Source organism: Triticum aestivum, chromosome 2A (genome assembly GCF_018294505.1).
Source record: "Triticum aestivum cultivar Chinese Spring chromosome 2A, IWGSC CS RefSeq v2.1, whole genome shotgun sequence".
NCBI lineage: Eukaryota > Viridiplantae > Streptophyta > Magnoliopsida > Poales > Poaceae > Triticum > Triticum aestivum.
Window position 1 is genome coordinate 308,026,031 of NC_057797.1, and position 16,860 is coordinate 308,042,890.

A 16,860-nucleotide genomic window follows, 5' to 3' on the forward strand; every position below is an offset into this window, starting at 1 on the left:
AACTGCAGACCTGCTTGAGCATAGACACATGGCAACCTCAGCATCATGCAGATTATGTGGAGCGAGGGATTCATGGCGGCATGCCCTCATCAATTGTTCCATGGCCAGAAGTACGTGGGCACTGTCTGATGAAGACCTTGTTGATCAGATGATCCAGTTTGACTGCGACAACGCGAAGGAATGGATATTCAAAATGAATGCGGTACTGCCGGATGACCTTTTTGTACGTATGGTGATCACCCTCTGGGTGGTCTGGAGCGCGCGAAGAAAGGCGATCTATGAGGACATATTCCAGAGCCCTATGTCAACGCATATGTTCATCCAAGCGCAGCTAAACGACCTCCAAATCATCAAGAAGCCGGAGCAGAGGACCGTGAATGCAAGAACAGAGAGACCCATGAGTTGGCAGCCACCACTGGGAGATTGTGCAAAAATAAATGTTGATGCAGCTACAAGGGGCATGGCAAAAGCAGGGTCGGCCGCCGCAGTATGCAGGGACAAGACATGCGTTTTTTTGGGGGCCTTTGCCTTGGTTCTTAAGGGTATTCATGGTCCTACTACCTTAGAAGCTTTGGCGGTCAGAGAGTCGTTGGCGCTAGCAGAGGACCTGAACTTAAACTCCATCCATGTGGCGTCTGACTACAGGGTAGTGATCGACGACATCAAACAAAAGCATGGAGCAAGTTATGGTGCAATCATACATGAAATCATAGATCATGCCATTAGTTTCAATACTTGTATTTTTGTTCATGAATTTAGGAGTTCGAACTTCAAGGCTCACAGTCTTACGAAGCACGCATTGCAGTTAGGGCTTGGCCGCCATGTCTGGTTAGACCATTCAGCGAACTTCCATTCGTCTTTATAAACATTATGACGGTTTAAATAAAAAGCTTCGTGGAGTGTCAAAAAAATCTGAGGCGATAGTGGCGGCCACGCCGAGGCCGAGCCACGTCGTCCTCCGCGCACCCACCGAACAGATCAACGAACATTCTTTCCTTCCCACTGACACCGCATCGCTCCCTGGAAACACTCACTGACATGTTGCCGTAGCCACGATCGGCCCTACTGCGCAGGCGCAGCGAGGCTTCACGGCATTCTATTCTCTCTCTCTCTTCCCCTTCCTTGCTTTCCTCTGCTTCCTGTCGGTTCGTGTTCGTCCGTATCCTTTTTGCGTGCGTACAAATATATACTGGCCAAATTTCTCGGAAAGGAGCCCCTTCCCTTCCCCGCTTCAATTCCCACCTCCGACCAACCGATTCTTATCCAGTTTCTGCTTCTGCCGATTCGATTCAATTCAATTCGGCCCTTCCTTGCCCGATTGGATTTGGATTCGATCCGCTGTTGCTGGTTCGAGCTTCCAGCGGGGGACCTGGAATCTGGTGGATCTGATTTGGTTTCTCCGCTCCGCTTCACCGGCCCGCAGCAAATCGGTCGCTACTCCGCGGATTAGCCTCTCTTAGTTTTCCTTCTGCTTTCCTACCATTTCGATACGCTCGTCCGGATCTTTGGATGATTCCAATCGATTTCGCACCAAAACCGCCGATTTTTCACCCCAAGGACAGCGATTCCTCCTCGTAGCTGTGGCGGTGGATCCATGGCTGGGGAGAAGTCGCCTCGCGCTTTCTCCATGGAAGAGTTACCGGGCCACCTCATCGGGGAGGTACTGAGCTCCGGCAGGCTCGCCGCTGGTGACCTCGCCAGGCTTGAGGGTACCTGCCGCGCCCTCCGTCCTCTCGCTGAGCAAGCCGCCTCGCGGTTATGCGCAGCGCGCATGGCCTGCTCCGTCATTGGGCCTGCGGCTCGTGGGGAGCTCCTCGCAAGATGTGGCGGTAGTTGGAAGAAGGTGCTGAGGTTCCTGCAGTCAGTGGAGCAATCCTTCGACACCGTACATACCTCGTCCGGCAACGTGAGGACCCTTTCTCTCATTTACTACTGATATAACATAGGGAAAATGCAACCTTTTTGGTGGGTAGAGATGTTGGTCGTAATGATTGGGTTCACTGGGTTTACATTTACACATATGGGAATTGGGATAAATTAGAGATACATTCGGTCATGCATGGCTCAAGGTATTCTGAGTAACCAAAGTAGGAAAAGAGCACACACCCACATTTGGCTTAAAGTGGGACGCATCATATTCATCATAAGACAGTGAACAGTAAAAACTAATTCATGATGAGAAACTTAGTAACCTTTCTGTCGTATGCACTCCTATGGCATATAATGCTACCATGGACATGACATGAAATCAGATGCAATCATTTCGAAATGATTTATTATGATGGCCTCTTGGTAAATTCTGTTGCCAATTCGTTCTACTCCCTCTGTTCCAAAATAGATGATTCAACTTTATACTAACTTTAATACAAAGTTGGGTCATCTATTTTGGAACGGAGGGAGTATGTTTTAAGGTTTCTTACATTTTAAGCATGCATGTGCAACACACGTATAACTCTAGGAAAAAATTGAGCCATCCATCTTGCATCAAGAGAACCCTTGTACTTTGGACAACACACATCTAATAGTTTACTCGTGCCATTCTCCAACCCTGTCACGCTCTATTTCCAAGCATATTTTCTTCCATTTCATATCAAACAAACATTTTGAGAAACATTGTGATATGGTTGTTCACTCCAGCCAGTGACATGACATGGGTCGACTTTGCTCTTCCCTAGCATATACTAATAAGCATTGTAATCGTTTATAGGGTTTTCCCATGTATGAACTCACAAATAATCAGCCAGAGCCCATGTCCACTTGAAAGCTAACCACAACCCTCCTGTGGGCACTTGAAAGGTGTATCCACGTTTGGAATGCTCTGGTGGCAAACATCTCAAGATACTCATGGAAAGAAGTTTGGCTTTTTCCTTGACCTGACCATATCCCACAAGTATCCAGAATGTTTGCCACATGACTGACCATGCACATGTTCTTGTGGACAAGACTGTTCGGGCTTTTTGTTGAATTTCATGCGTATTAGGTTGTTTTGGAGGGGGGCAGAAGTGTTCTTCTGGGCTTGCTACTTTTACGTAGAAAAATGTAGCCTTCTTCCTTGCGGAGTTAATAATATGTTGAACTTGTTGTGATTGACACTTTTTGGTATGTTTGCCAATAAGTAAATGAATTAGCTAGGAAGTTATTTCTTTTTTGTCTACAACTTGTTTTGTTATTTTTTATTGGCAATGGCTTCTTTAGTATGGCACTGAAATGGTTGTAATTTTCTGATATTAGAAAATCATGTCCAAATTGGCTTCTTATCTATGTGAACATGTTGTATTGTTTCCAGATGCAAGTAGCGACAGGGAGATATCACACGCTCTTAGTCCATGACTCTTCGGTCTATTCTTGTGGGTCCAGTTTGTGTGGTGTGCTAGGACATGGTCCTGATACTACACAGTGTGTGGCATTCAGTCGGGTTTCCTTCCCGTCGCTTGCCCGTGTTGTTAATATATCCGCCTTTCACAACCATGCTGCTTTCGTTACAGAGTCTGGGGAGGTAACTGCATGGACACTACATATTTCTTAATGATATAATTTTGTTACTTTTGACTTTCTGTTTAAAGTTAATTCTCTAAGCAGGTGTTCACCTGTGGAGATAATTCATCAGCTTGCTGCGGTCATGGGGATGTGGGACGAACTATATTTCGGCCAACCCAAATACTAGCCCTTAAAGGAATTTCCTGCAAGCAGGTAAATCTTGTTATGTTGGTCAGCCCGTCAAATGTGGAGTCTTATCACTTAATTAGAGCCCTAGTTGATTAAGCAACTTTGTTAGGAAAGAGTCCGTGTAAAGATCATATTAGAGTTTGAATAGATTTGCCAGCTTGTTGGTCAAGTATCATCTACCATATAAAGGGGCGACTCAATGAAGGGGAGAAGAATATTGTTGTTTACTTTTCAGTAATTAGGGTTATGTCTAGTAGGTCCTTTCAATTTGGTATCAGATCTATCTGCAATGGCAGGCGAAGAAATCTAGATCGAGGTTGTGGAGCAGATGAAGATCATCAGGAAGCAATTGGAGACCTTCACACGGCAATGAGTGAGGACCAGGCGCCCCTCGCTGCGCTGGTGCAGCACGTGATGACGCTCGAGCAACAGTCGCCGGCCCTGCCCCCGCTACCAGATTCCGCGGCTGCAGCAGCCGCCCGCGCCGCCGCCTCCGTGTCCTTGGTTCTCCTCCCCAGCAACGACGCGCTCCTGGTGCTTCCCCTCACCAACAGCACCTCTGCCCCCCCTCGCAGCTGCCCCCTAATATCAAATCCCATCCTATTTCCCTCCCAATTTTGCCGCCCACCTACCAGTAGCAGCCCTACCATGAACAGCTTTACAGCAGCAGCTGCCGCAGAGCGCCGCTGCCTTCCCGTCTCCACCTGCCAACCAATTTCATACACTGTTATGGCCACGCCCCCCTCCACAATCCATCCATGGGTCCCGCCCATCACCTCCCGTCCGCTCCTGCCTAACCATCACGTAGGCTCAGGTTCTGGTTCCAGCGTGCCCGCCTTCCACAAGCTTGACATCCCAGCATATGATGGCTCAGTTGATCCTCCTGGTTGGCTCAATAGGTGCGAGCAGTTTTTTCATGGACAGCGCAAGGACGATGACGACAAGGTCTGGACTGCAGCCTACCACCTCAGCAGTGACGGTCAATTCGGGTACCTTCAGCTCGAGCGTGATTTCGGCATGCCAACATGCCATGTTCAGTTAGGGCCGTCACTTCATGCAAATTCCCTTGGGCGAGTTAGCGCGTCTGCCATTCACTTCCTTGTTCGTAGACTACTCCAGCAGATTTCTAGTGCTCATGTGTCACAACAATGAGCCCTTGACAACCTACGGCTTCTTCGATGCCGCAGAAGATTGATGTTCCTCTTCTAGTTCTTACTTCTTAGTCATGCGCCATCAACATGTCTGCAGGATCTTGAAAATCAGCTTCACATGTATATATCCCTTTTGGTTTGCTAAACCACCTGATCCCTGTCTTTCACCCTTGGTACTAACTCTGATTTCAGTTACATGTTAAATCAACATGTTGGTTGTCATATGTGGGATTTGTGTAATTTTTGTTACTGATTATTATTTCCATGTGCATGTGCTATTTTCAAATTGTTCCATTGATTTATCAAATTGCTTAGCTCTTGTTCCAAGTGCTCAATTTCAGTTCCCCTTTTCTTTGTGATGCACAGCCCTAGTTTCATGTTATCTTGTTGTTTTCACAGGTTGCTACTGGTCTAAGTTTCACTGTGATACTTACGAGGAAGGGGCTAGTGTATACATGTGGAAGTAACACACATGGCCAGCTTGGTCATGGTGACACTACAGACAGGGCTGCTCCAAAGATTGTTGAATTATTCAAAGGTCCCAGTCCAGTGGTGCAGGTTGCAGCTGGTGCAAGCTATACATTTGCTGTGACTGATGATGGGACAGTTTATTCTTTTGGGTCTTGTACTAACTTCTGTCTTGGACATGGGGATCAGCACAATGAACTTCTTCCACGTGCAATCCAATCATTTAAGAGGAGGAACATTCTTGTTGTCCGTGTATCCGCTGGAGATGAGCATGCTGTAGCTCTTGATGCGCTGGGATATGTGAGTATATTGTTCAATGGACTTTCAACTATGCTTTTTGACTTCTATACACTCCAGACAGAAGTAGAAGTCGGATTTTTCTCTCCAGGTCTATACATGGGGTAGAGGCTACTGTGGAGCATTAGGTCATGGTGATGAAAATGATAAAACTAGCCCAGAATTGATTGTCGGCCTGAAGGGTCAAGTTGGTGTACAGGTCCGTTGAATTTGTTTACACAACACTTTCCTCCTGACTTCACTAAAGCATAGAAGAATATATTTTTTGTACTTGATTTGATCAAATTATCTAGCTGGGAAAAAGTAGTGTTATGCATTTTTCTGGAGGTCCAAAGCGATATCGGACTGAGGTTGCCTGTTGCAACTACTTAACTCATCCCACGTGTTAAAAAAGGAAGAGCTATGCAGGAAATACCTGGCCTGGTACCTCTCGGTTCCACCCCCCCCCCCCCCCCCCCCCCCCCCACCCTGTTGTCTGACCATTCAATGGTCTGGAGATATGTGCAACATTTAGTATACCAAGTTGTATTCCTCACATATTCCCCTTTTTTGATATTGAATATTCCTTTTTAATTGCGCCTTGGGCCCTTGCTCATAATGTATTTGTTGACGTATGATTGTCGAAACCAGGGTTCAGTGGAGACCCCCTTTTAGTTGTTCGGCCAGGGGCTAAAAACAATCCCAAAGTTCTAGGCTGCACGCATCAGTGTTTGGTACTTGATGGAGGCAGCAGCCCTAGTCAGGGCGCTAGAGCCAGTCAAAAAGTAGTTCATGGAAGCAGTAGCCCGGGTCAGGGTGTCAGAGCCATAGTCAAAAAGTGGCATTGTATTGTCGTGCCAGTCTGATCAACTGCCCCTCTTATCGTGCGGGGTATCGCGATACCGCCTTGCGACAGCATCATCATTCCCCTAGAATACATAGCGTGCAGCGGGATACAGTCGATAGCCTGCTTCGCATTAAATGTGCCGCGGGCAAATTCACTTTTACCCAACCCAACCGCTTGAGCCCAGGGTAGCAATGCTTGGAGGCTTTGGCCGTGCTCGGTAGCCTGGTGGTGCTCAAATACATCGAGGTGCCACCGCTCATTTAGCTGTGCGAGGTGTTATGCTCGGGGCATTTCTTCAACTCTTGTGAATGATTTATGATTTGCTTGATTGTCTCATAGCATAACTCGGAGCATTTCTTCAACTCTTATAAATGGTTAATGATTAATGATTTGCTTGATTGGCTCGTAGCATAACTGGACGAGGCCAAGCTTCAACATATTTTTGGGAGGCCCATTTTGGTGTGCTCGGGAGGGGGGGGGGGGGGGCTGTTTTTGAGTACACTGACAATATTTACCACCGTGCATGGCAATATACACCAACCTCCATCTACTTTTTAGACTACTCATAGTGGGAGTAATAATATAGTAACATGCATGCCACATAGGCAAAAAAGATGACGTGGCAAGTAATTAAATAGGAGAGACAAATGGATTAACATAAGAGCATGGTTAATAGTATAGCCAACAACCGACTATATAAAGTTGCCATGTCACATATAGTCAACCTAATTGCCAACATGTATAGTAGCTAGTTGCTAAGTAGTAGTCCCTCCGTCCCAAAATAAGTGTCTCAACTTCTCAACTTTGTACTACTAAGGTTGAGACACTTATTTTGGGACGACGGGAGTACTATTTTTTAATGCATGGCCCACTTCACACTCTCACATTGTTTCTTGGAGTCTGTGTTGCAGCCGGCTGTTAATCTACAGCCTGCTTCACTTCTCTCTCTTCTCTCTCATCCAACTCAGCAGAAATATAATAATTTAATCCTTGCAGCCTGCTGACTGTACTTGCTCTAAGAGAATGGTTAATAGTATAGCCAGCTGATGGCTATATGACTTCGCCATGTCATCTATAGCCAATCTTATAGCCGGCAAGTATAATAGTTACACATAAAGTTGTGCTACTTATTAATACATGTCCCACTTCCCACTCTCACATAGTGCCTAGGAGCACGTGCTGCAGCTGGCTCTTATTCTGTAGCCAGCTCCTCTTCTCTCCTCTTCTCTTCCCTCCATGTCATCAGAAAAATAATATTTTAATTCTTATAGCCTGCTTACATAAGCTTATTTTACTTGCTCTAATGTGTTACCATCACATAGCGCTTCCCAATGAAAAATGATTACAAAGTAATAAATGAAGGTCTCTATGTTATCACACACATGATACTACCCACTATGGAAGTACCCCCTACGTTCACAAATATAAGATGTTTTGGATATTTCAATATGGACTACATACAGATAGAAATGAATGAACAAACACAGTAAAACGCATCTATATACATTTGATTCAGAAAGAAGTTAGAGCACCTTATATTTGTGAACAGAGGCAGTACTAACATATAGACTAGTAACATATGCATATTACTAGTGTAAGTTATTCACCACTATGACCAGCCTTAGGGTATTTGCAAAGTGGACCCTTAAATCACCCACATACATTCGAAACTCGCTGTCCTGATGCAGTTTGCCTTCCAACGCCGCCCCGCATCGGTCCGCGGATCAGTCCACTTGTCAAACCGCTGCCATGTAGGACCACGAGTCTCCGACACCATCGGCCCACCCAACCCCGTGTCTCCATCTCTTGCGGGGCTTTGCGGGAGTCCGGACCGCTGCCATGTAGGACTCTGAGTCTCCGACACCCCCGGGCCACCCAACCCCGTGTCTCCATCCCATCCCTCTTTCTCTACATCTGCTTCCTCCCTCGCCGCCGCCGCCGCTGCTCTACACCCCTGACGGCGGCCAAGCCCTCTCTGGACCTCCGCGACCTCCGCCGCTCCTGTCGCTTTGCCTATGACGTTGGTCCACAACTCTCGTCCGTTTGCCGCACAGGTATCATCTGCCCCTACGGGGGTCACCACACCCGGCAAGTGTTTGGTGAAATACCCATGCTAAAGTTTTTGCCTGTTTGAGGATTCAAGAGTACTTATACGAGCACTCGTTGAGTTGTCTGACGAGAAGGATTATGCGGATGAAACGGCGATGATGCAAGCGGTCCTTGCAGACGCAGAGCGTGCGGAAGAGCATGTTCTCAATTTCAAGGGATCGATCAAGGAGACAAGGATCATCAATCATTGAACTGGAATAGGGCACGGGGCCATTTGATGCCGATGGACGACTACTTTGCCCCTGATGCCTTATTCGCGAACAATTTTCGCCGGCGCTTTCAGGATGCGAAAAAATGTCTTTGATCCCCTCTACAATGGTGTCCGGTCCTACAATGATTACTTCATCTTGAGGAAGGATCCCGTAGGAAGAATTGGATTCTCTGGTTACCAGAGGTGCATGGCTGCATTGCAGATGCTTGTATATGGCACAGCCGCAGATTCATGGGACGAGTACCTCCGGATGCCTGAGAGCACATGTGGAGATGCCATGGTCAGATTTGTATTGCGGCGGTCGAGGTGTTTGGACCTTAGTACTTGAGAGAACCAACTGTCGCCGACACGGAAAGGATCTTGGCAATGTTGGAAGCAAGAGGGTGGCCAGGTTTGCTCTGATCTCTTGATTGCATGCACTGGAGGTGGAAGAATTGCTCAAAAACTCTACAAATGGAAGAATTGCCCAAAGCCCTACAAGGGCAATTTGAGAGCCATGTTAAGAAGCCCACCATCATTCTTGAAGCAGTTGCATCACATGACCTCTGGATTTGGCACACTTTCTTTGGCATGTCCGGGTCTCACAATGACATCAATGTGCTGTAGCGGTCTCCATTGTTTGCTAGTTTGACTGAAGGGCAAGCTCCTCCTTGCAACTATACAGTCAATGGGCATCAGTACAATGACCATGGGTTACTATCTGATCGACGGTATCAATCCTCCGTGGACTACGTTAGTCAAGACCATCTATGTTGCAGTTGGTTAGAAAAGAGCTCACTTTGCCCAAAGACAAGGAGTTAGAAAGGATGTGGGGAGGGCATCTGGAGTGCTCCAAGCCGGTTTTGCAGTGTTCGTGGACCTGCTAAACAATGGGATCAGGAGACCTTGTGGGAGGTGATGACATGCATGATCATGCACAAAGATGATCGTGGAGGATGAGGGTGAAGATGTTGAAGATGTTGCCGGAGGTCTGGAATTTGAGAACATGGGTTTATTCAAATGCACAAAGATGATCCAACTTTCAGATCAGAATCCGGCCACCTTTGATGAGTTTATTCAAATGCATCAACAAATTCGGCATCGAGCAACTCATGAGCAGCTCAAGGAGATTTGATTGAGCATCTGTGAGTGGTTAAATGGACAACTCGAGCATCTGATCGAGTTGAATTCAAGTTTTAACTATTTTATTTGAAAACTCAGTTGGATTGTACTCCATCTGTAAACTAATATAAGATCAGTGATCTAAAAGATCTTATATTAGTTTATAGAGGGGGTAATATTTAAATTAAAAGTACTGTTGCATTTGAATATTTTCATTCATCAAAGATTTGATATTCTTTTATTTTGAGCTTGCGGACTTACCGGCCCATTTTCGGGGGCGGCGTTGGAGGTGCCCTTAGCTTCTTTCGCAGAAGAATCTCAATACTGCATTTAATGAGAGAAGGTCGAACATTGTACTTAAAAGTAGCAGGAACCAAAGCAACAACTACTAGTAGCAGACCTCAATTAGTGTTCATATTTTGTATTTAACACTAATTTAGACTACAGAACAATCACAAATAAAGTTGAATCTATTTGAATTTCTTTCTAGTCATATTACTACTAATAAGTTTAATAGTGTACCATTCATAAGTCTATGTTGAAAGTAGAAAATGGTTCCAAAAATTTACATTTCTGGAACCAACAATTTTTTTGAGTTTTGAATCTCGCAATATAGGTCTTTTCCAATTCGTCTTCTAGTCAGGAGAGTGATGTTTGAAATTTGCTACATAATCCATATTTAGTTAATCATTGAGGAAACCATTTAGTGAAACATCTAGTCAGGAGAGTGATGTTTGAAATTTGCTACATAATCCATATTTAGTTAATCATTGAGGAAACCATTTAGTGAAACATCAAAACTATTGGAGCATCTGCACCAATTCATTTAATGGATGTTTGACTGTATGGACAAGTTTCAGCATCTTCTCCTTATCCTATCTGTCGGGAATCCATTAGTTGCAACAAGAGCCCTGCTGGGGAGTAATTGTTTGTCAGATGTATTCCCTTTCGTATTTGTATATAACTGTCCAGGTATTGAATTATGTCTTACTTCATGCACGAATCAGAAAGTATCTCAGTGCTGTCCAGATTTCATGGGCGGCATTTACCAGCCGGTTCCGAACGTGCCCGTCCAGTGCTATGCTTGGCTTAAAGTTCATGTAAAGCATGAGACTGAAGTTGCATGTTCTAATGAAAATGTCGTTATCTTCCCATACTTTTACCAGCATAATTACACAAGTTTCATATGTAAAAGCTTTTGTTTTCGTGAATTTGGACAGGTATGTGCAAGAAAGAGAAAGACCTTTGTTCTCACTGATGAAGGCTCAGTTTTTGCATTTGGATGGATGGGCTTTGGGAGTTTAGGGTTTCCTGACCGCGGATCATCTGACAAAGTGATGCAGCCTCGCGTTCTCGACAGCCTGTCTGGTCATTATGTCTCTCAAATAAGTACTGGACTATACCATACTGTTGCAGTGACAAATAAAGGTATCGTGTTTGGTTTTGGAGACAATGAGCGGGCGCAACTTGGGCAGGAATTCATTCGTGGGTGTTTGAAACCTACAGAGATAATGTTTGACAAAAGTAGTATTGAGGATATAGCCATTGCAGCGCCTAGTGGGTAAGTTCAATGCCAAGATTGCCATTATACAAAAGTGGCGATTGCAGCCCCTGTCGGGTATATTCAAGGCTGAGATTACCATCTTATAGTCAATAATAATGAGCATATGTTTTCATCTCCTTAACTGTATTTTGTACTTAGATTTTTCAGTGTTCTGTGAGAATTTGAGTAAACAAGAGATGTGCAGAAATGGAAAGTGTTGTAGTTAAAAGAGCATATAGTAAAGTAATTTGGCAAATGTATTAAATACTTGAACATGGCATGATTTTGTATATAAAATTGTTGGTGTGATTAACGTTTCCCATTTTATTTCTTTCCTTTTGTTTGGCTCTATCTACTGTTTGAAGCCTTTCTCTTTTTTTTTTGAAACATTGCTTGATAGCTTGATTCTCTTGCCTGTACTGCTTACAATGATTTGTTATCTTCTGTTTACTATTTACCGATTGATGTGTACGTTGGTGTGTGGTAACGAAAGAAGTGCGTGATATTGTGTACACTACAAGGGAAGATATGACATGAAATTGCCATGTTTTTGTGGCTTAAAGGAGGAATTTGTGCGAAAATGCTGTTTGGAGGCCGAGCTCCATGTAGCTCGCTATCCTGGTCGTCAGGAATTGCATCCTGCTGCTGCAGCGTGGCATTAATGTTATGTATTCGAGCTCACAGCTATACGCCCCCACACCGTATTATGTATTTTTCTACAGTAGCATCCCATGTCGTCCAGAGCTCGCTGGCAGGCTGGCATGTCATGTATTCGAGCTCACAGCTATACGCCCCACACCGTATTATGTATTTTTCTACAGTAGCATCCCATGTCGTCCAGAGCTCGCTGGCAGGCTGGCTAGACGTGTGAATCCATTTACCCATCATGTCTCTACAGTGCTAGCGAGCTCACACACTGATGAAAATGGGCATGCGCGGGCTCTCATATTCACAGCCGGTGTAGCCAGCCAACTGGAATCCAAACGTTGGGGTTTACGATCTGACCGTTTTGAGAATCCGGCCGCTTGGAAATCATCTATTTATACCGCAGAAGAACAGGAGCAGCCGTGTCCATTTCAGCACAGCCAAAGCTTTTGACTCTTCTGAACCTCTCCTCATAACCGTAGTCATGGCGTCTTCTTATTCCTCGGCTCGTTTCAGACTGTTTCTACAGTATTAACAAAGGGCGACATAGCCAAATGCATACCACCGGTAAACAACACTGAAATTAAGTTTTTTCAGACTTTAGCCAGGTTGCTGCATGTGTTCCTGTGCCCTGTTAACCCACATTTTGAGCAGCAAGGAGATTTCCTAGGTGCCTTTGGCACATCCCCCGAGCAAGGCATGTTGTGCTCTTGTGTCCCTGAACTCCGCATACATAACATAATCTACTCTTTGATGGTTCCTCGTATGGAGCTTTGTCGCGGCTAGTTGTGACCTTGTGGGACGCCCAGCCGGTCGTTTCGGCGTCGGGAACACATCGGATGCTTGCAAAATGGTGTGCTCAAACTCAGTTCGGCCAAAGTGCTGCTTGTTACCAACGCTAGAGCCGGCTGAATCTGTAGCCAACTCTATATCAGACAAACCAAGCCCATCCCTCATGGCGGCAACTGGCTCGACCAACACTTTGACATCTCGCATTTTCTCCATAGCAAGTGCACATGCTTCCACATTGCTGTCGCCTAACTTACCGGCATCAAGCGCTAGCAGGTACAAAGTGTTGCGTTGATGAGAAGAATACTTCAGCGTTCCATGATCCTTCTGGCAGCGCAGATACTCTGGCAGTAGTATATCTCTTGCATCTCTAGTCCATTGCCTGAGCACATGCTTCGCAGGGAGCTCATGCAATTTCAGGTGTATCACGACCTGAACATTAGCAGTCAAAAAACACATCAATTTTCTAGTGACTTTCATCCATGCCCATCTAGAGAAAGTGATTGTAAGTAAGGAAGAGGATCTGGGGCGCCTACCTTAAGTGCATGGCTGCAAACCATTCCATAGTGCTCGAATGTCCCACACTCGCACCCGAACTCATCAGCCGACTCGCTCACGGAAATCACAAACTCATTCTTGCACCACTTTTCCCTCGACTGAAATTTGATGTGCCTAGCAATGTACTCCAAATGTGGCTTGACTTCTACTAGATCATACAACCCACGTTCATACAAGGCTTCACCAAAATTTTCAAACATTGTCGTGGTATAAACCTGCGATGCATGTACCTCATTTGGGATATTTTGCTTCAGGACAACCCCTCCCTGCAAATGACAACCACATCAAAATGAAATCAGTTTCGATAAGCATCTTCTTATTGTAACGACAACAATGCAACATCACCCAAATACACAGAGACATATTCAAACTTACTAGTTTTGTCCTTTTCTCCTGGTAACTTTCTTCTGAGTCACGGTCAAATTGCATTTTTCTCATACTGCCTGATGAACAAGTGCATGGGGCACCCTGGTGGTACATACCCTTTCAGTAGGTGGTTTGCACTCTCGCTTCTCTGCCTACACAATCTCGTGCATGCATTTTTTCCGGCGTACATTCAGACGGCCTCCCAGGAATACATATTGTAAAACTCGTAGCCTTCTTCGACAGAATCAAAACTAGTCCCAATCGATGGATTGACAACGTTTCCTGATTTTTTATCGACATATGCATGGACAAAAGCTTCAAGGGCAGGCATCCTTGAAGGGCTCGGCTCCCTCTCATCCTTTGCCTTCCCAACTCTGACCCTGCAAACAATGGCACACCAAGCAGTCAGTAATCAAGTTCAATGAGGAACAACAAATTAAGTGGTGACCATAGTTTTTACTGCCCAATACATGAAACGAGGGATGGATACAGTGCTCCAATACACTTGGTGTTATACATCAAAAATCAACGAATAGTCGTGGGAACATAATTACCGAACATATATATGTGGCTATACAATCATCAGGAACAGATTCAGAAAATCTTCATTTCAACAAACAAAAAAAAGGCAGATGGCGGCGTCCATCCAGTGTGCAAAAATCATCCATTTTTATGAACAGATGCATTAGCCATGACATAACATCTATTTTCTTTTTAATCTAAATATGATTATTCCTAGCGCGCTGCCCTCCCATGTTGCTATTATAATATCGTTTACTTTTTCAGGTTTTTGCAATACTCATACTGGTGACTAATTTCAGTTTGGATGAACAATATTTGTAACAAAACTATCAGCAAAAATTGAGAAGCATATATTTGAGGAAAAATCACCAACAAAAAGCGAAACAGTTTCATGGTGATAAATAACAAAATCACCTCCTGATCCAAGAAGATTGATTTGCATTGGTTACTCCCACACCCTCCTCGTCTGCACCCTGGTCCGTGGCATCAGACGCAATATTTGAATCACCTATCTCGCAGGAATCACCCATCCCTTCGCCTCCAAGATCATATGAGCCGCACACCCCCCTCCCAGTGCGCACTGTTTCACCAATATCCTCGCCCCCTTCGTAATCCATGCGGCTTCCAGCTGGTCCTATCGGCATAGAAGAAATCAGGTCCTCCTACGCATCGCCAATTCCACTCGTGTCGCCATCAGCCAATTGTGCGCCGGCAACTAGATCTCTTAAGACAACCCCGACATCGAAACGCAGTACAAGCCTGCACAGAGAAACGGGAACCACCCAGATCTGAGTTTAGAAGAACAAGATGGGAGGAAACTTGAATCCAGATCGACTTCTAGCCTGCACAGAGAAATAGGAATTTTTTCAGAAGATTACCCTGCTCCAGATTCCTCGAAGAAGAACTCCATGTCATCCATGGCGAGAATCGGCAATCACCCAGGTGCGGTATGTATGTTCTGCTTCTTGGTCGACTACCCAAGCACGACCACTTACCGCTTAATGAGAGTCGATGTCATTGAACGGGCCCAGTAGATACATTTATTTCCCATACCACAAACACTTGCGACAACCCGTCTAGTGGGCCAAATTTAACGCCGCCCAGACGGAACAGCTGTTCTCGCGAGGTAGCTGCGAAATCGTAGGCCCACGTAGAAATCCTGAACAGGAGCAGGCGGCACTGCTGTATATCTACCAAAATAGAAGTCAAATATATAGTAAAAAGGGCAGAGACCATGCATCACGACGCCAGAACTAGCGACGGAGATAGCGGCCTCCATGCAACTCGTCCGCCAAAACGCCCTTCTCGAATTTGTGCTACTAGTTGCTGGAGCAACCCATATTATTTCTCAATTTTCTTTGGTGATCTCTAAAAAATATAAAATAATTCATGCATGTGAAAAATTCCAGCCAATAACATCATTTATGACCTAGATAAAAAGTAGACAAATTTTCATCGTGTGCAGATGTATGTCAGCAAACACAAAGCAGTAACGCCCAAAATTTTGTGGATGATGAGTAGATGGTAAGATATGGATGTATGGGTGGATCCCTATTCTTTATTATTATTATTATTATTATTATTATTATTATTATTATTATTATTATTATTAGATAGAAAAAGAGTTTATAGATCAAGCACCAAACATATATGCTTTACATAATTTAGTTACCTCATAAGGCCCTGATCGAAGCCACACAACAATGCACTTTCTCTTTCTGTAAAGATTAGGGTTGTGGGAAACTGATCGACACCCTAATACGGGTGTGGCTCTTTTGTATATATAGGGGTATATCGTGTGTACAAATACAATATACAGTTATGTACAGAAGCTATGTATAAATACAGTCTAACATCCTTCCTCAATCTTAACCGTGGCTTGAAGTACATAGCAAGTTAAGATTGTGTCTTCAATCTTCGAACTGAGGCTGTGGAAGTGGCTTCGTGAAGATGTCAGCAAGTTCCCCTTTGAAAGAGATAAACTTGATACGAAGAAGCTTCTGCGTGACACGTTCCCTCATAAAATGATAGTCAACTTCAATGTGCTTGGTTCAAGCATGAAAGACTGGATTGGATGAAAGATAGGTCGCACCAATATTGTCACACGAAAGGACTGGTGGTTGATCTTGAGATACTCCCAACTCTCTCAACAGAGTCTGTACCCAGATAAGCTCAGCTGTGGCATTAGCAACTGCCTTATACTCTGCTTTAGTGCTACTGCGAGAAACTATGGCTTGCTTGCGAGCTGTTAGAATAAATCCGAGGCCACAAGCAATCACATGAGACACGACACCGAGATTTGTTAACGAGGTTCACCATCATGGCTACATCCCCGGGGCCCGACTACGGGCGCTCCTCCCCATGACACCACTACAATACCGCACCCCGGCCGCCCGGGCGCCGGCACACTCCGTCGGCTCCCCCGCGTGCCTGTGCTATTATGTTGACATAAGTTACATCGTCTGTCTACCCCCAATATATATGAGAGGCTCAGGATACAAGTGTCCTATTAAGACACAACTCCTACCTTGTCAACACACAGTCCAAAACCAAGTCCAACTGTAACCTACCTTGTACAATAATATTCGACACAACTCTAACAAACTCC

The 16,860-nt window shown here is 44.9% G+C and overlaps 2 protein-coding genes across 2 annotated transcripts; one reads left to right on the forward strand and one right to left on the reverse strand.

The window, feature by feature from the left end:
• The first annotated feature begins 1,032 nt into the window (after positions 1-1,032).
• Positions 1,033-11,685, forward strand: LOC123188575 (ultraviolet-B receptor UVR8). Its single transcript, XM_044600737.1, has 6 exons — positions 1,033-1,906; positions 3,287-3,496; positions 3,580-3,690; positions 5,217-5,585; positions 5,674-5,781; positions 11,050-11,685. The coding sequence occupies exons 1-6, from the start codon at positions 1,595-1,597 to the stop codon at positions 11,392-11,394; spliced, it is 1,455 nt and encodes a 484-aa protein (XP_044456672.1). The 5' UTR covers positions 1,033-1,594; the 3' UTR covers positions 11,395-11,685.
• A 306-nt stretch (positions 11,686-11,991) lies between these two features.
• Positions 11,992-15,275, reverse strand: LOC123188576 (protein FAR1-RELATED SEQUENCE 3). Its single transcript, XM_044600738.1, has 5 exons — positions 15,131-15,275; positions 14,667-15,011; positions 13,740-14,110; positions 13,343-13,630; positions 11,992-13,238 (listed from the first exon to the last, which is right to left on the reverse strand). The coding sequence occupies exons 3-5, from the start codon at positions 13,842-13,844 to the stop codon at positions 12,684-12,686; spliced, it is 948 nt and encodes a 315-aa protein (XP_044456673.1). The 5' UTR covers positions 13,845-14,110; positions 14,667-15,011; positions 15,131-15,275; the 3' UTR covers positions 11,992-12,683.
• Positions 15,276-16,860: the final 1,585 nt, after the last annotated feature.

Bases quoted from the DNA above. Each gene is read 5' to 3' on its own strand.
- LOC123188575 (XM_044600737.1), top strand. From the start codon at position 1,595: ATGGCTGGGGAGAAGTCGCCTCGCGCTTTCTCCATGGAAGAGTTACCG. The intron at 3,497-3,579 runs GTAACTGCATGG...TTCTCTAAGCAG, and splicing joins TCGTTACAGAGTCTGGGGAG to GTGTTCACCTGTGGAGATAA. The intron at 5,782-11,049 runs GTCCGTTGAATT...GAATTTGGACAG, and splicing joins AGGGTCAAGTTGGTGTACAG to GTATGTGCAAGAAAGAGAAA.
- LOC123188576 (XM_044600738.1), bottom strand. From the start codon at position 13,844: ATGTACCACCAGGGTGCCCCATGCACTTGTTCATCAGGCAGTATGAGA. The intron at 13,631-13,739 runs GTAAGTTTGAAT...TGTCATTTGCAG, and splicing joins AGGAGAAAAGGACAAAACTA to GGAGGGGTTGTCCTGAAGCA. The intron at 13,239-13,342 runs GTAGGCGCCCCA...GCTAATGTTCAG, and splicing joins TTTGCAGCCATGCACTTAAG to GTCGTGATACACCTGAAATT.